At 43.8% G+C, this 25,399-nt stretch overlaps 1 protein-coding gene across 1 annotated transcript in view; it reads right to left on the bottom strand.

The window, feature by feature from the left end:
• Positions 1-25,399, bottom strand: part of GPR158 (G protein-coupled receptor 158) — a 307,100-nt gene that overhangs the window by 42,255 nt on the left and 239,446 nt on the right. The window contains exon 6 of the mRNA XM_084621991.1: positions 16,574-16,683. Within this exon, the coding sequence (XP_084478117.1) occupies positions 16,574-16,683 (110 nt within the window). The remainder of the gene's footprint in view (positions 1-16,573; positions 16,684-25,399) is intronic.

The raw sequence follows: 25,399 nt of genomic DNA, 5'->3' as shown, positions 1-25,399 counted from the left end.
CCTGAGGCCTGGCCGGATCTCCACAGGCTGCTGGCTGACCAAGACGCTGAGGAGATGCTGGGGCTGCCGCTTGCGGACTGGCCAGAGCTCCCCAAGATGACAGACACAGGAAGGCCCGAGGGGGAGAGTAGGAAGCAGCCCAGGGAAACCAGGCAACAGTCTGGTTGGGAGCTGGCCTGATAGAAGGTCAGCATGTTGCAGGGGGATCCCTGCTGACCCCGTGGCAGACTACTCCGCCGCTGTTAGGGCCCTGGGCTGGGACGCGTACACGTTGGAACAGGGGAACCAGAATGTGACTTGGGACTTAGCCAAGGAATACTACTGTGACATTATAGTGGTGCTGAAAAACCTAATAGAGTATTGTGACATACTTCTGTTGTGAGCCACCTCCGTGAGTTTCAATCACCTGCAGCTGACACTGATGTACTAACAGAAAGCAGACAATCAGCAGAGGCTCTTCAAGGGTAACACATTTTGGCCATGGTTTTGTGCTGAGGAGAATTTTAATGCACTTTAAGGGCCTTCTTGAGCAATGTTTTTGTTATATGTTAACTGCTCTTTTTCGGGTTGCTCTATAGGGAGCACTTAAGTAGGGCCCTCTGAAATCCGCATTAACGAGAATACGGATAGAATCACAGAATCCTGCTCTCCCCGGCACTACGACCACAGCAGCTGGCAAGAAGGGCGGGCTGCATGGCTGAGCTACCTGCAGCAGCCGCATGTAGGAGAACTAAGCTGCTTTGGATCAGGAGCCTCCTGATCTGCTGTCCTGCGCAGAGCCAGGGAGGGGCTGATGTTGGGGTGTCCCCTTCCCCCCCACTGGTGTACCTGGTCTCTGCTGACCTGGGCGGGGGGAGCAAGGGAGCGCCTGTCTGTGAACCAGCCTCTGGCTCAGGAGTGGGCGCTGCCGGCTGCTGTCTGAACAAGTGTTCAGGCTGGTGAGTACCCTGCTTACGGAGACAGCGTGTGGACACACTAACTCAGGTGCACACACTCCCCCAGTGCACACAGTTTCTCTCTCTCTCTCACACATACACACACACATACACGTGCACTCCCCTCCACGCACACATGCTCCCCACATACACTCGGGCTCTGTCTCTCTCTTTCTCTCTCTCACACACACACTCCTCCCCTGCACACTCCTGTGGACTTCTTATGTTACTGTTCAGCAGTGTTACTGAGCGCTACTTTAAAAAATCATTCAAATGTGTTACTTTTACTGTATATTGTATATCTGCAGGATGTTTTGTTTAAATTGCAGGATTTCTTTCTAAAATCATTTTTTCCCATTTGCAATCCAATTCTGAACATTTTTATTATTCATAGTAAGGCTAATTTTTGTCAATGTATCAAACAATTTTGATTAAACAAACCCATAAAGATGGAATTAATATTTTTAAAAAGGAAAAAAAATAATAATAAATCTGAAAATGCACAATAATAAAATGCATTTCATAGGGCCCTACTTAAGCATTATTAAAGTAATTTTTTTAAAGTTCTGTAAAGCTTTGAGAGGGACTTCACACATTCCCTCCTCACAATATTTTCTGACATCGTTGCCTACAGCACTTATCAGGTGCTATACATGATTACTCCCTGGGCATAAGTACTACCATGGTTTCAAGAACTCATGACTGTTTGGTAAGGGTTGAGTAAAAGCACTGCTCAGTGTCAGATATCTTCAATGTTAATTTAGTTTTGTTTCCGTTGTCTGTATTATCACTTAAATTATTAACAAAGATATAAATATGATTCACTTAACTTGCCTTCTGGTTTTCATTCTGGTGCTTTGTACAGCAACAGTTATTTCGTGGCTTACTTCATTGTCACGAACACTTGTTTTTAAAAAATGACAAATTCATAGGCAGTGGAGGGAAGGGGTTGTCGGAGAGAGGAAATTGTTTGCATTTCCATGGCACCAGACTTTTAAGCAATCATAGTCATGTGCTGTGAATTCTGCTACTCCACTCCAAACCTTTGGGATGAACCCATGTCGGGGTGGTGCAGTGGTGGGGGATGTGGTGTGGTGGTGGGGGATATGCTGAGGCATGTAGCATCACAGCAAGAGGGGATGTTGGCAGGGAAGGTGGGGGTCCATCCACTGTAAAACTTACCAGTGTTTCCTGCAGTGTCTCTTGGACTTTCTCAGGGTGGACTTCCTCATTTGGGTACACCATGTAGGTGTAGGATCATGTGCTCCTCTTCCTCCATGTCTCCCTTCCCGGTCCCTGCAATCTCCTGACTCTGCCCCTCATCAGTGTTCCATTGTATAATGAGGCCAGTGAGTTAAGGAGGGGTCCGTGAGTCACTTCAGGCTCCATACTCACAGCCCTGGGGAGCACCTGGTCCAGCTCATTGAAGCAAGGGCATATGTTAGGTCCCCTCCCGGAGTGACCATTGGAGTCCTTCACCCTTCATTACAAAATCCTGAGGAGCTTCATGCATTCCTGGTGCTGGGATGGAGTCCGGTGAATGCCAGCCTCCTTGAAATCTCCCGGTACTGGTGAATGTTCCTGCTGACCTGGGAGAAGTCGCAGAGGATGGTGTACTCTGACCACACATTGATCAGCACCTGGGTGTGCTCCAGAGACCACATAGCTCCTCTCAGACCATGATCACCTGTATTGATCAATAGATTTTAGCAGAAAACTGTTCTGAAGGGCTCAGCACAGGTTACTACCATTGCTGGAAATGGGAGTTTGGGGTGGGGAAGAGTGAAGTCAGGGATGTTTATACCTTGGAGTAAGGGTCAGGCAGCAAATGGATCAAGGCATTCTGGGAATGGCCTTGGAGAACTATTGATACATGACCCTGCCCCCATCCTCACTGCACTGTATAATGGGTACAGTGCCATGCCACAGCAGAAGCGTGCATATGCCCACACCCCTCATGCGTGCTAGCTTTTGCACACAACACTGTCCTTCAGAGCGTCAGATGTGGACAACAAGGGGCGCATAACATAATAACACACACGTAACTGTGTACAGTCGCAAGTGTAGACATACCTTTATAAAGAGAGCCACAAGCTATTAACCAATAAGCTAACGACGTGTACAACAACTACCAAAATATAAATATATTTAAATCATGGACAAAGCATAAACGACAGAGAAGGTTCTGGCACACTGGCTGGCTGTGCCTATGAAACACAATTATACAGTCACCTAAAGGAATGCCTTGCACAGTCACAGAGCCACCCATCTGATTATGGAAAATGAAATTCTTATGATAATAAAAAAGAATGAAAAGGAAAAAATGTTTTAGAGAGCAGAAGTTAAGAGAGAGGCTGCAATGAGGAAGCAAGCAAAAACTGTCACAGCTCTGTCGAGTAGGCACAGTACAAAAACTAAATTAATTGCTAACACTATATTGCCAGCCACAGTAAACATTTTTAGAAAGAGATAAATTGGCTAGCTAAGAATAGCCTCATCAGAGAAACAGCAAACCCTAAATGCTAATGAGCCTGCTTCAATTAAAAAAAAAAAAGGGGGCCTGAATAATGTTCAAACACTGGGCCAAATTCTGCCCTGGAGACTTCAGTGGAGTTAAAACTGCTTACACCAGCACTGAATTTGGCCCCTTCAATTTAGTACATGGCTAAATGTTCCATATAGCATGAAATAGAGAATAAAAAATCAGTACCAGCTATTTGAACATGGAAGACAGAATACCAATGGAAAATCTGCACTCCTTGCTGCTCAAAGCAGAGAATAATTTAACAATCCAACACTGGCCTCCAAAATGGATTATTCCATAGAAGACAATGAAACCCTCAAAACGCCACCTCAGTGAGAAACACTTTCCCCTCACAACACTTTCCGTACCACTAGCTAGATGAAAGACTACCACCGATCCTCTCATAATTTAGCAATCAATCAAAAATTCTTGGTATATGCGTGGGGTGGGATTCATTGTTGGTTTGTTGTTGTTATTTTAAATAGTCTTGGGAAATAAAGGCCTTGTGATTTGTGTATTCCAGCTGACACACTCTGCAAACTATATCAATGATTCTGACTTTGTCTGTGTAGTAATCCAACTGAATGATTACAGACCAAGCCTCTCTGATGATAACTTGGCAAGGTGCCAATTCTTTGTACGTTTGATTGCTCTTGAGCTGCATCCAGCTGCAGCAAGTTAGAAAGCAGTAAGGTGGAAGGGTCCCAGAGTTTGGGCTGTAGCCTGAACCCAAACATCTACACTGCAATTAAACAGCCATGTAGCCCAAGTCCCGCAAGCTCAAATCAGCTGGCATGGAACAGTCCCGGGTTTTATTGCAGCGTAGACACCCTAGGAAGCTACTCACAGAAGTAGTGTTCCTCCAGCTATGATTTTGGGCATGCTTCAACTACTGGCCATTATAGGGTTCATTTCATTCACTGTCTCCCACGCTGTGGTAACTCAGGATGACTATTCAGTTAACCTGGAAGTTAGGGAGTCCACATAAGATGAAACGTTGGGGTTAAAAACTGAAAATAATGGTTGAGGCTTCCAGGGTGAATCCCTCTATATCAAAATCTTCAGGTTCATTATTGTGTTCCTTGAATTGGAGCAGGACACAGCTGCTAGGCAAGTTTTCATTTTTTTAAAAATAATACTTTTTTTCTCATAGGAGTCCAACAACTGTTTAAGAGCTTTTTTGTTTTACAAAGCCTAATCACCCATTATAGAATACAGATTTAATGGATGGAAAAACAGACAATGTATTCTTTTAAGAATATATTTGCTAGCAATCTGAAAAATGCCAGTGTTCTAATTATTTAATGATAGTAAAAAGCTTTAAATTATTTATTTAAAAATATTTGTGTTCATATTTAATAAAAAAAGAAGATTGCAGATTATTTATAGAAAAATGCATCAGTTAGATACCTGGGTATGATTTGATAGATACTGAAGAGTCTCTTCAATGTATAATATCCCTGCAGTCCTGAATTGTTTTCTTCCAGCACCTGAGGCTGTAATGTTTTGGACTTTGTGGTACAACCCAGAGATCTAATATATTTAGAGTAGACTGGCTATGTCTCAGGAAGTAACCAATTAGCACATTTGAACAATGCACAGATTGGTATAGTGTCATCTTAACATCACAACATCAGCTAATAATGTTGTCACAATATAGTTGTTACCACTGTACAGACAAAACTACTGAATTGTTGTACACGACTTGTTTTTATGGTAAGTCAGAGAAGTATTAACTAGAAACACATACAGATAACTATTTTCCATAGTTATTTTTGAGGCAGATCACCTGATTCTCCCAGTACTACAAGTCTGCAAACAGATTTAAACCACTTACATGATCAGAGCTACTTTCAAGATAATCATTAGCTGGGAAAAGGTGTAGGTCAGTAAATAAGATTGGTGTGAACGTGAAATTTAAATTTACAAAAAAAAATTTAGTTATCCATACTGACCCAAATTAACACTGACAGCAGAGCTTGTGTTTCAGAGATACATGGAGTTTAAGGCCAGAAGGGACGATTAGATCATCTAGTCTGACCTCCTGTATGAGACAGGCCTTTAAATTTCACCCAGTTACCTTTGTATTGCACTCAATAACTTATTTTTGTGTTTGCATCATTTCAGTGCAGAATTGTGTATGTTATATAATTAGTAGGGCACGGGGGTTTTATTACAAAGGCTATTGTCAGGGGCAAGCTGGGATATGAGATCAGTCTAGGCATGTATTATCTGCGTGCACCCCAGGTAAAGTGAGTGTGGTCAGATCCAGCTATAACTGTACTGAATGGTGGTTAGCACTGCTTGGTAGAGATATGTTTGAGAGATCTGTGGATTATTTTGAGGTGTGTGACAGATCTGTGACTTTGATAGGAGGAGGGCTATGTTTTCTACCCTCATGTGTAGGGCCCTACCAAATTTAGGGTCTATTTTGGTCAATTTAATGGTCATAGGATTTTAAAAATCGTAAATGTCATTGTTTCAACTATTTAAATCTGAAATTTTACAGTGTTATAGTTGTAGGGGTCCTGACTCAAAAAGAAGTTGTGGGGGATCACAAGGTTATTGTAGGAGGGGTTGCGGTACTGCTACACTTACTGCTGTGCTGCTACTGGTGGGGGCTGCCTTCAGAGCTGGGCGCCTAGCCAACAGCAGCCGCTCTCCGGCAGCCCAGCTCTGAAGGCGGCACAGAAGTAAGGGTGGCCATACCGTGCCTCCCTAAAATAATCCTGTGACCCATCTGCAACTCCCTTTTGGGTCAGCACCCCCAATTTGAGAAATGCTGGTCTCCCCCATGAAATCTGCATAGTATAGTGTAAAAGCACACAAAAGACCAGATTTCACGGGGGGAGACCAGATTTCACGGGGGGAGACCAGATTTCACGGTCTGTGACGTGTTTTTCATGGCTGTGAATTTGATAGGGCCCTAATCACAAGTGTGAGGGAAAGGAAAAGGGGCATGTGGACCTACAGGATGCAGAATGCATCATTTCTATGCAGAATTTTGTAGGTGATGTTGGTAGCCAGGAATAAGGCTTTTATTACAAATCTTATTGCCAGCAGTGAGGTGTAATATGAGAGGATTATCCTTTAAAATTTGTTAAGTGAAAGTACAGGTTGAGATGGTATCCTGTGAGCAAGTGTAAGGGGGTTGTAAAAGGTTGTGAAGTGGCGTGCTATTGTTTTTGGGGAATCGGCTAAGAGTCTGAGGATTTAGAACCTCCTGACTCTTATAGTGCGAAAGGCCAATAAGAGTATATGCTATGTGCATACTGAGGCATTGCTTGAAGACAGCAGAGGAAAGGTGATGTGGGCAACTCTTCCCCCCTTCTTTTTACCCTTTTAAATAGTGCTAGATGGAAACCTGTAGTGGCAGTGAATGGGTTGTAAAAGGAGGTGAAGAGCGTGTACATTTCAGCAATTATGGGGTGGTCATAGTAAAGGTGTGTGGGGGGGGAGAAGAGAGTGATGGGGCCCATTGGACATTGCGGAAAGAAGGCAGAGTTAAGGTTGCATGGGACAACCTTACCTGGGCATTTCCTGGTTTTCAGAAGTTTGAGATTTGCTCAAGTGATCATTCCACAAGGAGACAACACATTGCCAAGCAACCTTAACTCTGAAGTGAGGCATTTTTTTGACACTGAATTTCCAAGATTTTTAATAGGAAAAGATATGTTGTTGGTAGGCGTTAGTAGTAATTAACACAGTTTTACATATTACGTTCCACAATTAGTATGCTGAACCAGCCAGCCCCCCATCCTCAGCAGCAGCAGCCCACCACAACTCCCCAGCCACACCCCTTACCCATTTTTTGTGTTACCCCCTCCAACCTGGCCCTCTTCCCACTACACTACCCAGGCGCTCCTACCACAAGCAAGAAACATATCTCCCTGAAGTCCTCGCTCCCTGTTATACACATGCGAGGGAGCCCAGCTGAGGAGGAAGGAGCTGAGCTGGACTTACAAAGGCAGGAAATTGACATCTGAGGGGGCAGCTGGGAAAAGGGAGGTGGGAGAAGGGAGGTGCGTTTGGGAGAAAGGGGGGGAAGCCATGAGGGTAGGACACAGCTCAGGGAAAGGCAATAAGGTCTAGAACGGAACAGACCTTGACTGCTGGCTGGAGGGTCCCTGAGCTGGAACTCGGAGTAGAGGATGTGCCTGGGTTCCCCTGCCAACACTGAGGGTGTGGCAGTACAAGGCAGTGAATGGGAAGGGTGCCTAGGACTGCTAAAGGAAGACTTTGGTACCCAGGAAGGGGAAAATACGTAGAGTGACCTGGCCAGAGGGCTGATTGACAAAGAGGTTGCAGCAGCTTGTGGAGTGAGGGAGGGGCCATAGACCCAGAGAGGCCAGCAGAGGATACCGTGCAACTGTAAGAAGGGGCGTCAACCTCATAAGCTATTCCTCAGAATGCCCAGGAGGAGGTGCCATTCTAGGGGAGAGTGGATCACGCCGTCACAGGTGGAGTTTGTAGCAGGGCCAGCAAGAGAATTTCACAAACAGTATTTTGGAATATGTTTTATGTTTGAGAGAAAGGGCTTCTGACCTCTGACTGCTAGATGTCCAAAAACCAGCGAGGTATCAGAGCTTGTAATGTTTCTATGCCTTACAGTACACATTTTCTGGTCAGCAATGAACCCTCCAATTTCCCAATTAATGTTCTTCTAACATTTATTGCTTGCTTTCATATTGTTGCTGTAACAATTATTCAGCTGCTCACCCAAATCAAAGCAAACTATCACAGCTCCTGGAAACAAATCTCTGATGTGGTCCAAATCTGCTCTCATACATTGTATGAAGTACTCACCAGGAATATGACCCAGATAATTTCTGCCTGAGTGAATCACCACAACGTCCAGTAGATCACAACCTTTCAAGTTAGACACTGCAGAGTGGGCAAAACATGATGCCAACACAGGCCACTTCTCTCCACCCAAATCAGCCTGTAGTAAGCAATCTCCATGTCATAGTGTAATCATTGCCCTTCCTCGAACTTCTGCAACCTCACAATCCAAGAACAGCCCAGAATCCACACCTTGGCAACCCTGGCAGGGCACATATTTCTTTTCTGAGCAGCCAAGGTACCGGCACTGTCAGTTCCAAATCTGAGTACAAAGGCGGTCCCTGTTCCAAGGTAATACACTTGCTTGGAATTAGGCCCATATCCCAAAACCACAGAGGACTCAGATTCATTCTAAGACCTCTTCAGCGTACACACAAAATTATCTTTGTCCTTGGGGACTGAAATGCCAAACTGACACTGCTCTGAAATGACAAGTTGTTTTTCATATGAAGTGTACCACAGGGTGGCTGGTTCTTAAAGGGGAGATAGGTCCCAGACCTACCTGTGACTAATCAGCTGCTTCCCAGCTGATGCAGTGAGGCCAGGGGTCAGGTGATAATTGGAAGATGATTCTGCATTGTGCACCACTGCACAATGCAGAATTTTGCAGAAATTAATGTTGTGCATGCCGAATTTCCTTTCTGCCACAGAAATCGGCTGCAGTGTGGCTGACTGCCACCAGAGGCTGCTCGACCCTGGAGAGCCCAGCTCACACATAGAAGACACTGCTGCGGGGAGGGGGAGGGAGCTAGAGGGTTCCTGGAAGCTGCAGTTCCCAGCATGCCCTGAAGGAAGGAGGTAGCAGTGCGCAGGAAACTCCATGCAAGCCTGGGACCAAGCATAAGGCTGTTTCTCCCTCTTGATCCCTGGGCTCTGGGGAGGGCAGGTTTCTGGGCTCTTGGGGGGAGAAGGGACAGGTATCTGGGCAAGGGGGGGCCGCGGCTGGGCTGAGGCGTCGGTATCTGGGCTGGTGGGGGGTGTGGCTGGGCTCGGCGGAGGAGGGGTTTTGGGTGTATTCACTGGGGGAGCACCATGGCTGGGCTCTGTGGGGGAGGGGTTGTGAGTGTCTGGTCCCCTGGCTGGGCTCTGGGGAGGGGGAAGGGGGCAGAGAAACAGGAACTGGGTTGTCATAGGAGTTTCTTTAACTCTCTGCTCCTGGGGGAATTTTTGTGTGTGTCTGTATTGTTACCGACATACTAGCTCCTAGGTATTTTGAAATAAATTACCAAAATAATTGAAACTGGTGTGATTATGTAGTATTATTTTAACAAATAAAATTTTCAGAATTTTGCATAATTTTAAAATATCTTGCACAGAATTTTTAATTTTTTGGCGCAGAAAGCCCCCAGAGTAATGGGCCAATAAGTTAACCCACTGGCTTATAAAGTGGAACAGAAATTTTCCTCTGGAATCTCTAACTGGCCACCCAGTAAATATGAACTTTTCTGATGAATTATTCCTCTTGTAGATATTCAGCAATGCTGTATCTCTCTTCATGTCTAACTTCCATTCTTCTTCTTCTTTCGTATGGGTTGGGTAGCTAGCAATGACTACAAATTTATATCTAGATTTGATAGCCAGCACATTGCCGCATCAGTGAGATGATGAATGTCCTTCAGGCCCCCGGTGAAAGAACAAAGGGGACACTCAGATATAATGTGCTCCATCGTTTGTGTCTGATGACCAAAAAGTGGAGTTACTGACAGGTGTTTGCCTCGTTTTCCATTTAAAGAGGGTTTGTCCACATTTCCCAGGAGATTTCCTGATGTGACTCAATCCGCACCAGTGTTTCTGACATAAATCAAAACCCGGTGGTTCCTTGACAGGGTCAATGACAAGCTATTTGTTTTGAGTGGTTGAAATGCTCCACGGGACTCTCCTTTGAGCCTCAGTGTCAAAGTTGGGTGTAAGGGTCTTGATGCGGTTCCATAGCAGGATTTTAATCTTGCCTTTGGTGGGTTCTGCAAGTCATCGTGCAGCGGGATCCTTGTGTTTGCATTGACGTGGTTAAGAATGCAAGATGTCTGAGCAGCTCTTCTAATCTGTGAAGCCTGGATGTGCAATAGGACCAGGAGCCAGTCAACTGGAGTCGATTTGAGCATCCCTGACATTATGGAAGTTATCATTCCCAGGTTGAGAACCGATGGTCCAAAAAAAGAACAGTACATGACCATTCTTCCTCCAGAATTACTCTCTCTCACCCAGCCTCTTCTGTGTATTTTTCTTTAATTTTGATGCCAAGATGGTAGACATTCCAAAAATAAAATCTAAGCATAGAACCTGTTTTTAAATAAAAAACACAGACAAGGACACAGAGACAATCTGCAGTCACAGAGATGTATAGAAAGAAGCAACATCAGCAGCTCATTTGACCCCAAAGGGCTACCTTTAGAACAGCATTGCATTTGATCCACTAGAAACATTCTGTGGACTTCATTGTTGAGGAAAGTACTATAGTCTTCTGTTCACCTCCCTGAATTTAAATCCATTAAGTTTAGCTCATTTTCCTGTTTTCTCAGGAAAAAGTGGAGTTATAAATTCAGCTCATTATTTATAAATGCACAATGAATAAAAAGTGGTTGAAGGTCAGAATGGATGACATAAAAATGGCACTGATAGGTTGATCAAAGACAGAAGATGATGCTATTTATTTTACCCATTCTTCCTACAATAGGCTGTTCAGCCGGGTTGGGCACATGTATACAGCACCTTTCGGGTTTGCTGAAAGTACTGCAGAAGGTAGGTATGAGTAATGTGTGGCTGATCTGGAGATCCTTTAGACTTTGTTAGCATCATTCCTAGGGCTGCTCCACTGTCCTAGGATTTCCGCTGATCTCAAAATAACCAATTCATCGTCATAAACAAGTTCTTCCCACAAGTAAGTGTGGATGTGGCCACAGAAAATCTTCAGTTGTCTATTCTGTCCATTCTTCATTTCTGTTATGATCATAGATTAAATTAGATCTTCCAAGAATCTCAATGCTGGTCTTGTGAGGATTTATACAGCAGCCAGTTCTTTCTTACCTCACATGACTCAATTACAATTATTATTTAAAATATGTATCATAGGTTTACTCAGTCCTTCAGGATCACTACTTATACTTGGAGGAAGACATGCCTAAAATGTTTATAAATAGAGAATAAATAATAAATAGTAAATAGAGAAGGCAAGGCACAAGATTACAATACAGACATGCAGCTATAGAGTATAGAAACAAAAATGCACACCTTGTTGAATAAACTGGCATAAAGACCAATTAAAGCAGTTTACAAGAGGTGGAGTAGTCATAAAGTCGTGAAGAAACATTAAATGAATCCAATGATAATGTAAATGTTATAGCTGAAAAATGCAGTTACTTATTCTGGGCCGTAACATCAGCAGCACAATAATTTCAACCAAGAAATAAAAACCAGAGTTCTTAAAACTTTCTCTACATAGTCCAACTGTCGTGCCCCAGAATGGTTTTTGTTTGTATTGTTTTAATTTTATTTTAAAATTTTCATATGAATATATGCCCTTGTGACTGCCTCAACTGCAGCTTGGAGAGACCTATTTCTAGGGGTTCATTCATCATAACGTGCTCGACTGTCAGCAAAAATACTAAGTAGTGTGAAATGTGGCGATGTTGCGGAACAGGGGGTATGGAGGCTTGTGTGTTTTAGCATAGACACTTGGCTTGTAGGAACTAGACTGAGAACTCAGTTTACACAGGCAACTGAACAGCCATCAGGTAATAACTGTTGTGGTCCCACAACTTTGCCTGGATTTGAACGGGTAATCTAGAGGTACAAGAGCTTCTATTCTATTTTCCAATCCTTTCCTCGCCTTACTTAAATGCAATTCCAGGTCCCTTATCACAATATGGCATCACCAATCCATGTTAACTTTAAGTCATGTGATCAGCCTGTTACAGAACCGCATGTGGAACAATAATCTGGATTCTAGACATTCCTAGGCTCTTATTCTGAGCTCAAGATAATAGCTCCTCTAAACAAAACCCCCAATTCTCCTCTATATTTTCCGAAGTCCCCCAATATACTTCCCTTCTCACACCAGAATTCATCCTCTGCAAAGAAGGTACTTAGAGTATCAATTGTGACTTTTTTGATATATTTCAATGCAAAGAGGTCATCAGACACCATTAAACAAACAGGCAAAGTATACCTACTGATATCAACACATATAATTAGTGCAAAATCCAGACGTCATCGGCCGTATCATAGCACAGTTCAGAGCATTATACTGGATCTCACTTGTATATCATGCCAATGGATTAAAGAAGCTAGAGTAAAACATAAGCATGACTACTTTACAGCTTCATCAGTTTTCTACGTGCTAATATTTATATACTCTCTTTTGCTCACTCTTCATAAATACATTTAGGGGATGGATGTATAAGTAAGTATTCCTCTGTATTTCTTTTCATTGTGGTATAAAGGGGAAAGTGTTTAGATTTTATCTAATACATGCCCACAAAAGGCATTGATTTATAAGGAGGCTGTAGAGGTAGGATTTGAAGTTGGGTCTCAAAGTATCAGCATCCCCAGTTGAGTGCTCTGCCAGTTCAGCTGAATTTCTTCATACATAACCCAAAATTCCCTGAACACTTTCTCTGGCAGGCAGTTACATCTGAGATAGCTCAGCCTGTTTGCCATTTGTGCCTGAGGAAAGCAACCTTTGGCTTGTGAGCCTTGAAAAGCTTATAATAAGCATGTATGGCATTCTGTCTGTTTTAGGATTTTCTATAGCCTCTATCACCATGTGGTATCAAAACATTTATAACATTAAAACAAAAAAATCCTTTACCACTTTCCTCTCTTTGGACCCTTGAAGGAACGTTTAGATATTTTACTCCCCTTTATCTTCAAATAAATCTTTTCCCCCTCTGCTAAAAACTCTGTATGATTTTACAATGTGCCTGTGTAACCCATGTGCCCAATAGGGTAGCTGCTTTTCAGGGGGTCATGTACTCTGTGTGAGTTGGGAGAAGCTGAGCCCAGGAGCAGAGCAGGCTGTTATCCCTAACTCTGAAGCATTTTGCAGCAGGTTAGTGATATTGTTAACTCTCTACAGGGCAATGTTAATTATAGCAAGGGGAATTTGGCAGGGAAAAATAATTTCTTCGATTTTAACTATATGCTTTGAATGTTGTTTTGATTTTAGCCAAACTGTTCCAGTTAAATTGTCTCAACTAGTATGATCACCAACTTTTGTTTAAATGTAGTAATGGGGAAAGAGACATTTAACTTTTACTATTCTCGGTTTTGTATTTTCTTGTAACATTTTTCTTCAAATCTATACACTTAACTGACTGATTGGTTAATCAGGTAGCTGACTGGCTAGTAGTGATTTCAACAGAGGAAGAGTCTGAATGGATTCCAACTGAAGATTCCTACAAGCAAGTGTGGTAAGATGTTTTAGACTCTGCAGAGTGTATAGATTTCATGATCAAAGACTCTAACTGAGACAAAGGCCTGGTCTACACTATGAGGTTAGGTCGAATTTAGCCGCGTTAGGTCGATTTAAAAATGACTGCATCCACACAACCAACCGTGTCCGTCGACCTAAAGGGCTCTTAAAATTGACTTCTGTACTCCTGCCCGACGAGGGGAGTAGCACTAAAATCAACCTTGCTGGGTCGAATTTGGGGTAGTGTGGACTCAAATCTATGGTACTGGCCCCCAGGAGCTATCCCAGAGTGTTCCATTGTGACCGCTCTGGACAGCACTTTGAACTCCGATGCACTACCCAGGTACACAGGAAAAGCTCTGGGAACTTTTGGATTTCATTTCCTGTTTGGTCAGCATGGAGAACTCAGCAGCACAGGTGACCATGCAGTCCCCCCAGAATTGTAGAGCATAGAATGTTTCTCCGCTCCCCCATCATCTTCGTCCCTGAGGTTATTGCAGATGAGAAGGTAAAAAAAATGCACTCGCGATGACACGTTTTCTGAGCTCATGCAGTCGTCCCACACTGTTAGGGCACAGCTTAATGCATAGAGGCATTCAGTGGCAGAGGCCAGGAAAGAATTAAGTGAGCGCGAAGAGTGGAGGCATGACACGATGCTGAGGCTAATGGGGGAGCAAACGGACATGATGAAGCATCTGTTGGAGCTGCAGGAAAGCCAACAAGAGCAAAGACCCCCGCTGCATCCACTGTATAACCACCTACCCTCCTCCCCATGTTCCATAGCCTCCTCACCCAGAGGCTCAAGAATGCGGGGGGGAGGCACCCAGCCACTTTTGGACACCCAGCCACTCCACTCCAGAGGATGGCCCAAGCAACAGAAGGCTGTCATTCAAACAATTTGATTTTTAGTGTGGCTACAATAAGCAATGTGGCCTTCTCCTTCCCTCCTCCTCCACCCCACCCGGGCTACCCTGTCCGTTATCTCATTTTTGTTTAATTAATAAAGAATGAATGCATGGTTTCAAAACAATAGTTACTTTATTTCGAAGGGGGGAGTGTGGTTAGCTTACAGGGAATTAAAATCAACAAAGGGGGCTGGCTTGCATCAAGGAGAAACACACACAACTGTCACACCAAAGCCTGGCCAGTCATGAAACTGGTTTTCAAAGCCTCTCTGATGCGCAGTGCGCCTTGCTGTGCTTTTCTAATCGCCCTGGTGTCTGGCTGCTCAAAATCAGATGCCAGGCAATTTGCTTTAACCTCCCACCCTGCCATAAACGTCTCCCCCCTACACGCACAGATATTATGGAGCATACAGCAAGAAGCAATAACAATGGGAATGTTGGTTGCCCTGAAGTCTGACCTAGTCAGCAAACAGCACCAGTGAGCTTTTAAACGTCCAAAGGCACATTCTACCACCATTCTGCCTATAGTTGAACTGCTCCTTACCACTGTCCAGGCTTCATGAGCCATGGGAGCAAGGGGTAGGCTGGGGTAGGTGCGACTGCATGGTGCTGCCAGCTGGGAGAGCAGCCTGAGGAAGAAGCCTCAGCTCGCATGATATTCCAAGCAGGACTGAATCTCCATGAGACGAAACTTAAAGAAGAGAATGACCTGGAGTCTCTGGCTCCCATTCGATGCTCTAAGAGGAGAATAGCCATGTCTGTCCAGGAGCCCCTGATCGACCTCACCGAGGTCTACCAGGAGCACCCAGAAGACGTATGATGGCTATCAGTCCTACTGCACCATCTGCCACGAAGGCAAGGAGCTGCTGCTGTGTAGCAATGCAGTACCGTATCTGCCAGCAGCCCCAGGAGATGTACGGTGATGGTGAGCTGAGCGGGCTCCATGCTTGCCATGGTATGGCATCTGCATGGGTAACCCAGGAAAAAACGCGCAAAATGATTGTCTGTTGTTGCTTTCATGGAGGGAGGGAGAGGGGCCTGACGATGTACCCAAAACCACCTGCAACAATGTTTTTGCCCCATCAGGCATTGGGAGCTTAACCCAGAATTCCAATGGGTAGCGGAGACTGTGGGAACTGTGGGATAGCTACCCACAGTGCACTGCTCTGTAAGTCAATGCTAGCCATGGTAGTGAGGACGCACTCCGCCAACTTAATGTGCTTAGTGTGGACATATGCAGTTGACTGTATAAAATCAGTTTCTAAAAATCGACTTCTATAAAATTGACCTAATTTCGTAGTGTAGCCATACCCTTAGCTTTTGGGACTCAGCCTAAGCCTTTGGGTCCTCACTGTTTCTTCTTACTGTATTTCTGTGGGGACTGAACTATTCAGAGTTTAATTTGTTTTCTTTATTTATGTTTATGTATAACTGTGAAGATAATGCCTGTAGATTATAAAATACCCATGTTATGCTGTAAAATTAGATCATTGTGTTTCTTTATCATAAGATTTTATAAAGTTGTTTAATTAAATTCATTTCTTTCATTCATTTTGGGACATGAATATGGGGAGGCTGACCCTGTGCAATTGTTGCTGAAAATCCTTAAGAGACTGAACTCTGGATCTCCAGCTACTTTTCTATGGGAGTTGGGGTTTTTTAAGGCATTAGAGAAGGGCAATGAAGTGAACTCTAGCCCACCCAAAGGCTACACCTGTATCAGTTATTCCTCCTTAGTCAAATCCTGCAGCCTTGACTCAACCACTCTGGCATATAGATTCCTCAGAAACTAATATTACTACTGCTACTACTTCAGGAACATTGAGAAGAGAGAGACATTGGTTTTACACCTCAGGAAGAGCTGTTGTTTATAATAAATTCTCACCGCTCGTTTCTAGTTGACCACACACAGAGTACATACTACCACAGTGATGGAAATTAATAATACATGAAATACCTGTGGAGCTTGAGTGTCACAGTTCCATAAACAGTAGTAAAGCCCAGAAGACGAACCCATCTTAGGAGAACACAGCGAAATATGCTTGGCTCAAAATACAAAATGATAACCTATGGAACAGAGAGACAAAGAAAGAGAGCTTCAGTGCCAGCTTTCATGGGGAAATAGTTGTTGATTCCAATGCAGAATTGGATTTATACAATATAAGCAGTGGACATTTTCAAGCTTGTATTACTGTGTAACCCACACACCTCCTGCGTGTGGTGATCTGTCCCATCTAGTGGCACCGAGACCACTTAGAGAGAGAGAGATTAATGAGTCTGCTCTAGTGCCTTAGCTAACAGCCTGATGGCTTTTAGCTCATGCAGTAGAGGCTCATGAACTAAACTCCAGAGGCCCAGGTTCAATCCCGCCCACTGACGACCGGGGTATGTCGGTGTTACAACTGCATATTGAGATTTTACAGTAAAGTAACTAGATAATCTGATCAACCCACTGGCACAGTTCTGGGTGCTGATTGCCCTCTGCAGGGAGCTGGCAAAGGCCCAATGACAAGCTATGGAGTGATAGAACCTCTAAACACACTTCTGAGGACTTTTAGCAAAATGAAAGCATATACAGTATCCAGAGGCTACAAGAGCACAAAGGAGATTTTTAGTGGACTGTTATAATATTCTTTGGTGGGCCTCGTCCCATAGCTTGATTGATTACATTTATTATAGCAACTATATCACACTTCACAGTAATTCCTTCTAATAAACATGACAAAAGCTGAGCATCTCATTTTGCCTCTCAAACCCTCGCTGTATTACTCTTGATAACATCACCATCCTTAGCGTCAGGACATTGGTGATATATATGATGCCTCTCTTCTTTTCCCTTCCCTTCCCTCCCCACCACTCTGGACTCTCAAAACCCAGCTGCCTCTTCCTCTACAACATCCCATCCTCACACTGATTGGTAATTATCTTTGTTCACCTTCTGGCCTCTTCTTGTCTTCTTGTCCATACAGAACGCAGCTACTACAATCAACTTCTCTCATCACTACAATGATGCACTCTTTTCTCTCAATCTCTTTGCTGACTTCCTCTCAGCTTCTTCATCAAGTTCAAGCTTTTCTTCCTAACCTTCAAGGCCATGAAATCATGCCCTATTTATACAGCTCTGCTAATTTCCTCTAACAACCCCTACGGCTGCCAAAGCCTCCTTCATAGACACCTGTTTTGTATCCTTCTACCAGTCTTATTTTTGTGCCCTTTTCTATCCTAAAACCTATGCTTGGAGCACTCTCCTTTTTGCAAAACAACCACCTCCTCTTCATTCTAATCCTTTTTTACAACTACGTATCTCCAAGAAAACCTTTCATCATCAACCAAAAGAGACAGAGAGAGGTAAAAAAACATCTGAACCATTATGAGATTGAACTTGATTGGTATTGTGTGTGTCTGAACTGTATTATCTGTATCTGACCTAGACTGTTCTAGAAGCACTTAGAGCAGTGCTGGGCAACCTGCAGCCCACGGGCGACACACGGCCCATCAGGGTAATCTGCTGGCGGGCCACGAGACAGTTTGTTTACATCGACCATCCGCAGGCACGGCCACCAGCAGCTCCCAGTGGCCACGGTTCACCATTTCCGGCCAATGGGAGCTGCAGGAAGCGGTGTGGGCTGCAGTGATATGCTGGCCATCACTTCCTGCAGCTCCCATTGGCTGGGAAGGCAAACCGTGGCCACTGGGAGCTGCAGGTGGCCGTGCCTGTGGAACGGTTAATGTAAACAAACTGTCTTGCGGCCTGCTAGCGGATTACCCTGATGGGCCGCCTGCGGCCTGCAGGTTGCCCACCACTGACTTAGAGCTTTTGGAGAGGAATGTTTTATAAGCGGGAAGGAAATAAAATTGGAAACTGATTGCAACAGAGATTGTGCCTTCCTCTGTGTTTGCACAGCACAAACCCAATGACAGTGTTCAGTAACTATGAACAAAGAAAGAGTTATATAATATATTTGGTGTTCAGAATCAGTAAAATCAGTCTAGAGGAAAAATGCACTGAAATGTTCAGGACCGTCTGCCAGTCAGCCCAGTACACAGTTAGTACTTTCTGGCAGTAGTGGTATTATTGTGCCTATGGCCTGCCACATTATATTATCTTCCTAAGTAAATGCTTTATTCGGAGCGAGAATTCTAGCCCAGGATGTTGGCAGGGAGACCAGAACAAAGTCCTCTGGGTGACATAGATAGATTGAGGAATGGAGGAAGAAAAATATGGCAGAGATGTAGATATAGAGCAAGAGCTGGAAAAACCTCAATTTCTCTTGCTGAAGAACCAAGATGTAATTTTTTTTTTAAATCATGTTTTGCCAAATCAAAAACACAATGCAAAATGTCATCTGTTTTTCTCAGTCCACTCTCAATGAATTGGATGTGCTTCAGAGAAGCAGGTGATTCATAGGCATTTGATAAATGCTGCAAGGAGAGAAAAGAAACGCATGCAACTGTGTCTTCCATTACATTTCTATCAGTGGCAATGCATCTTAGCAGAGATGCTACAAGTGCTACTGAGCCCCCACCACCAATTCTTCTTATGGCAGACCAGGAGATGGGGAGTGAGGTGCAAATGGATGAAAGCCAGAGAGTGAGGAGAAGTGAATCCAGCAGAAGCAGCTGTCCTATCTCGAGGCCTCTCCTTCTGCCCCTCCACCCCCATGAACATGATACAGTTCTGTGGTGACCTAGAATCCTATTTTCGACATCTCCGACTCAAGGAATATTTCCAACACACCTCTGAACAACATACTAATCCGCAGAGACCTCCCTACCAACACTACAAAAAGAAGGATTCTAGGTGGACTCCTCCTGAAGGTTGAGACAGCAGACTGGACTTCTACATAGAGTGCTTCTGCCGACGTGCACGGGCTGAAATTGTGGAAAAGCAGCATCACTTGCCCCACAAACTCAGCCGTGCAGAACACAAAGCCATCCACAGCCTCAGAAACAACTCTGACATCATAATCAAAAAGGCTGACAAAGGAGGTGCTGTTGTCATCATTTATAGGTTGGAATATGAACAAGAGGCTGCTCGGCAGCTCTCCAACACCACTTTCTACAAGCCATTACCCTCTGATCCCACTGAGAGTTACCAAAAGAAACTACAGCATTTGCTCAAGAAACTCCCTGAAAAAGCACAAGATCAAATCCGCACAGACCCCTGGGAACCCTGACCTGGGATATTCTATCTACTACCCAAGATCCATAAACCTGGAAATCCTGGGCGCCCCATCATCTCAGCCATTGGCACCCTGACAGCAGGACTGTCTGGCTATGTAGACTCTCTCCTCAGGCCCTACGCTACCAGCTCTCCCAGCTACCTTCGAGACACCACTGACTTCCTGAGGAAACTACAATCCATCGGTGATCTTCCTGATAACACCATCCTGGCCACTATGGATGTAGAAGCCCTCTACACCAACATTCCACACAAAGATGGACTACAAGCCGTCAAGAACATTATCCCCGATAATGTCACGGCTAACCTGGTGGCTGAACTTTGTGACTTTGTCCTTACCCATAACTATTTTACATTTGGGGACAATGTATACCTTCAAATCAGCGGCACTGCTATGGGTACCCGCATGGCCCCACTGTATGCCAACATTTTTATGGCTGTCTTAGAACAACGCTTCCTCAGCTCTTGTCCCCTAATACCCCTACTCTACTTCCGTATATTGATGACATCTTCATCATCTGGACCCATGGAAAAGAACCACTAGAGGAATTCCACCATGATTTCAACAATTTCCATCCCACCATCAACCTCAGCCTGGTCCAGTCCACACAAGAGATCCACTTCCTGGACACTACAATGCTAATAAACGATGGTCACATAAACACCACCCTATACCGGAAACCTACTGATCGCTATTCCTACCTACATGCCTCCAGCTTTCACCCTGACCACACCACACGATCCATCATCTACAGCCAAGCTCTGCGATACAACCGCATTTGCTCCAACCCCTCAGACAGAGACAGACACCTACAAGATCTCTATCAAGCATTCTTACAACTACAATACCCACCTGCAGAAGTGAAGAAACAGATTGATAGAGCCAGAAGAGTTCCCAGAAGTCACCTACTACAGGATAGGCCTAACAAAGAAAATAACAGAACGCCACTAGCCGTCACCTTCAGCCCCCAGCTAAAACCCTTCCAATGCATTATTAAGGATCTACAACCTATCCTGAAGGATGACCCAACACTCTCACAAATCTTGGGAGACAGGCCCGTCCTTGCTTACAGACAGCCCCCCAACCTGAAGCAAATACTCACAAGCAACCACATACCACACAACAGAACCACTAACCCAGGAACCTATCCTTGCAACAAAGCCCGTTGCCAACTGTGCCCACATATCTATTCAGGGGACACCATCACAGGGCCTAATCACATCAGCCACACTATCAGAGGCTCGTTCACCTGCACATCCACCAATGTGATATATGCCATCATGTGCCAGCAATGCCCCTCTGCCATGTACATTGGTCAAACTGGACAGTATTTACGTAAAAGAATGGACACAAATCAGATGTCAAGAATTATAACATTCATAAACCAGTCAGAAAACACTTCAATCTCTCTGGTCATGCGATTACAGACATGAAAGTTGCGATATTACAACGGAAAAACTTCAAAACCAGATTCCAACGAGAGACTGTTGAATTGGAATTCATTTGCAAATTGGATACAATTAACTTAGGCTTGAATAGAGACTGGGAGTGGCTAAGTCATTATGCAAGGTAACCTATTTCCCCTTGTTTTTTCCACCCCCTCGCCCCTCCCCCCAGACGTTCTTGTTAAACCCTGGATTTGTGCTGGAAATGGCCCACCTTGATTATCATACACATTGTAAGGACAGTGATCACTTTAGATAAGCTATTACCAACAGGAGAGTGGGTTTGGGGCGGGGGGTGGGGAGAAAACCTGGATTTGTGCTGGAAATGGCCCACCTTGATTATCACACACATTGTAAGGAGAGTGATCACTTTACATAAGCTATTACCAGCAGGAGAGTGGGGTGTGGGGGGAAAGAAAACCTTTTGTAGTGGTAAACACCCATTTTTTGATGGTTTGTGTGTATAAAAAGATCTTCTGTACTTTCCACAGTATGCATCCGATGAAGTGAGCTGTAGCTCACGAAAGCTTATGCTCAAATAAATTGGTTAGTCTCTAAGGTGCCACAAGTACTCGTAATCTTTCCATAAATATTCAACCCAAGATTCACTCATCTCTAGTATGCACATTCTTGAGCTAAATTATATCACAGTGTGAAACCAGTCACTGATGACCTTACCCCCTCTGTTTCCCAGAGTGCAAGAATGGTAGGAGGACAGCATGGTCATGGTGGATGCACATTATCCACCCTCAATCATGAAATGAACTTAGAGTTAGAGCTGGTTGATAATTTTTTGATGAAACATTTTTGATGAAACAATTCATCAACTTTGAAACTGTTCATGGGAAAGGGTTAGTTTTGACAAGTTAACTGTTCCTAAACATTGTGAAAAAAGTTTCAACTTGATTAAACATTTTCTAAAAAAATTCTGTTTTTCAGGGCAAAATGTCTTTTCATTAGGACTTACCTACATGGCCCGATAGTTTGGACTATGGAGGTGTGAATTGCAGTGCGCACCCAAGTGGTACCTTTTTGTTCACGGTGGCAGCATCCACATGGAGGAGTTACAGCGCAGCACATGGCAATTCACACCCCCTATAGTTCGAACTACAGGGCCACGTAGACAAGACCTTAGGGAATGTCTACATTGCATGCTTTTTTGATACCCTGTTGATTACATATCTGCACAGTCCCTCCTCCCCCCAAGCACGGGTACAAACAACAGTGTATGGTGAGGCACAGCTTAGTCAAGTAGACTAAAGATACACCTGAAGAGTGTGGGTATGCAAGTACGTACCCTAAATACTTTCTAGTCATCCAAGCTGTGCCCGTTCATCTACACTGATGTTTTAAGTAGTGTAATGTCTCATTGCCTCCCCGCTGCTGGAAAAGGCTCCTCCAGCTGGGAAAGGCACTGTCAGTTCCCTGTTATAAGAGTCTTTCCCAGCAGCAGGGAAAGACTTCAGCAACAAGGAAAGGCTCGAGCCAGAGCTTTTCCTTGCCAAGTGAAGGCTCAAGCAGTGGGGAGCTACTGAAGCTTTTCCATGCTGCCTTCCTTCTGCCAAAGCCTTTCACTGGTAGTATGTCCTCACCACAGTGTGGATGCTGCTCGCCTTTCTCTGCAGCATGCAGCTACATGGTCACTGCCTGCCAGCGCCAGTGGTGTGCCATGTAGACGAAGCGTTAGAGTAAAACAATGTACAAATAATTTTAAAAGATCAAAAATGAAAAGAATTTTCAACTGACCCTCTCTGAAGTTCTTTTCATATTTACAGTTTGAACTTTTTGTCCTGATTTAGGAAGGGAGTTTTTTTTGAAAATTCTCACAGGATGGGAAAACTGTTTCTTGACCTGTTCTCCTTAGAATATTAGCTGGAAGAACAAAACAAATGGAAATGCATCTTACATGCTTATCTCCCCCATAATGCTAATGGAAGGAGAGCATTCTAAGGGTGTCAAGTATCAGAGGGGTAGCCATGTTAGTCTGGATCTGTGAAAGTGGCAAAGAGTCCTGTGGCACCTTATAGACTAACAGACGAATTGGAGCACAAGCTTTCGTGGGTGAATACCCACTTTTTCAGATGCATGTAGTGGAAATTTCCAGAGGCAGCTATAAATATGCAGAGGCATTCTAAGGGTGGTTTCTCATAAAGTTATGGATAGGACAGTAATTTTCTATTACCAGCTATTGTTTTCAGCTCTCAATGTCATACATTAGTACCGTTGCAGATTTACATAGCAAAGTCAGTAACACTACCTCTGGTGTTGAAGTTTGTAGGAGGGAGAAATTGCCATGATTCATCTGTGGTTCCTCCATACCAGAGAAGCAATGTCAAAAAGGAATATTATGTAGTAACTCTGAACTTTGAAATTAGACGAAGGTTTCTAACCATCAGAGGAGTGAAGTTTTGGAATAGCCTTCCAAGGGAAGCAGTGGGGGCAAAAGATCTATCTGGCTTTAAGATTAAACTCGATAAGTTTATGGAGGAGATGGTATGATGGGATAACATGATTTTGGTAATTAAATATTCATGGTAAATAGGCCTAATGGCCTGTGATGGGATGTTAGATAGGGTGGGATCTGAGTTACCCAGGAAAGATTTTTCTGTAGTATCTGGCAGGTGAATCTTGCCCATATGCTCAGGGTTTAGCTGACTGCCATATTTGGGGTTGGGAAGGAATTTTCCTCCAGGGCAGATTGGAAGAGGCCCTGGAAGTTTTTTGCCTTCCTCTGTAGCATGGGGCACGGGTCACTTGCTGGAGGATTCTCTGCTTCTTGAAGTCTTTAAATCACGACTGGAGGACTTCAATAGCTCAGACATAGGTGAGAGGTTTTTCGCAGGAGTGGGTGGGTGAGATTCTGTGGCCTGCATTGTGCAGGAGGTCGGACTAGATGATCATAATGGTCCCTTCTGACCTTAATATCTATGAGTCTATGAATCTATAATAGCAACAATAATGTAGTTCAATTTAACATCCTTGTGAGCAAGAAAAGAAGCCCATCGCAGTAGCATTTAACTTCAGAAAGGGGAACTACATAATAATGAGGAATCCAGTTAAATGGAAATTAAAAGGTGACATGCCTGCAAGCTGCATGGAAACTTTTAAAAACATCATAATTGAGGCCCAAATTAAACGTATACCCCAAATTAAAAAACATAGTAAAAGGATCAGAAAAGTGCTACCATGGCTAAACAACAAAGTAAAAGAAGTGATTAGAGCAAAAAGGGATCCTTTAAAAGGGCAGCTGAAATTCAACGCTGAAAAATGCATTGTAATGCACATTGGAAAACATAATCCCAATTATATATAAAAATTGATGGGATCTAAATTAGCTGTAACCACCCAAGAAATACATCTTGGAGTCATTGTGGATGATTCTCTGAAAACATCCACTCAGTGTGCAGCAGCAGTCAAGAAAGCTAACAGAATGTTAGGAATAATTAGGAATAAGGATAAGAAGACCATTAGGACAATAAAACAGAAAATAATCATAATGTCACTATATAAATCCATAGTCCATCCACACCTTGAATACTGCATGTAGTGCTGGTCACCCCATATAAAAAAAGATACATTAGAAACGGAAAAGGTTCAGAAAATGGCAACAGAAATCATTAAGGTTATAGACCAGCTTCCATAGGAGGAAAGATTTCAGCTTAGAAAAGAGACAATTCAGCAGAGATATGATTTAAAGGTGTGGAGAACGTGAATAAGGAAGTGTTATTTACTCCTTCACATAACATAGGAACCAGGGATCAAATTAATAGGCAGCAGGTTTAAAACAAACAAAAGGAAATACTTCTTCACACAGTGCAGTCATCCCATGGAACTCATTGCTAGGGGATGTTGTGAAGGTCAAAACTATAACGGGGTTCAAAAAAAGAGTTAGATAAATTAATGGAGGACAGATCCATCAATCGCTATTAGCCAAGATGGTCAGGGATGCAACTGCATGTGCTGGGTATCCCTAGCCTCTGACTGCCAGAAGCTGGGAGTGGATGACAGGGGATGGATCAGTCAATGACTGCCTCTTCTGTTCATTCCCTCTGAATCAAATGGCACTGGCCACTGTCGGAAGCCAGGATACTGGGCTAGATGGACCTTCGCTATGACCCAGTATGGCCATTCTTATGTTTGAACTGAACCATTTCT

Source organism: Lepidochelys olivacea, assembly GCF_965140295.1.
Source record: "Lepidochelys olivacea isolate rLepOli2 genome assembly, chromosome: 2".
In the NCBI taxonomy this organism is placed as follows: Eukaryota; Metazoa; Chordata; order Testudines; family Cheloniidae; genus Lepidochelys; species Lepidochelys olivacea.
The sequence above is the reverse complement of the archived record's forward strand: the minus strand, read 5'-3'. Positions and strand labels throughout refer to the sequence as shown.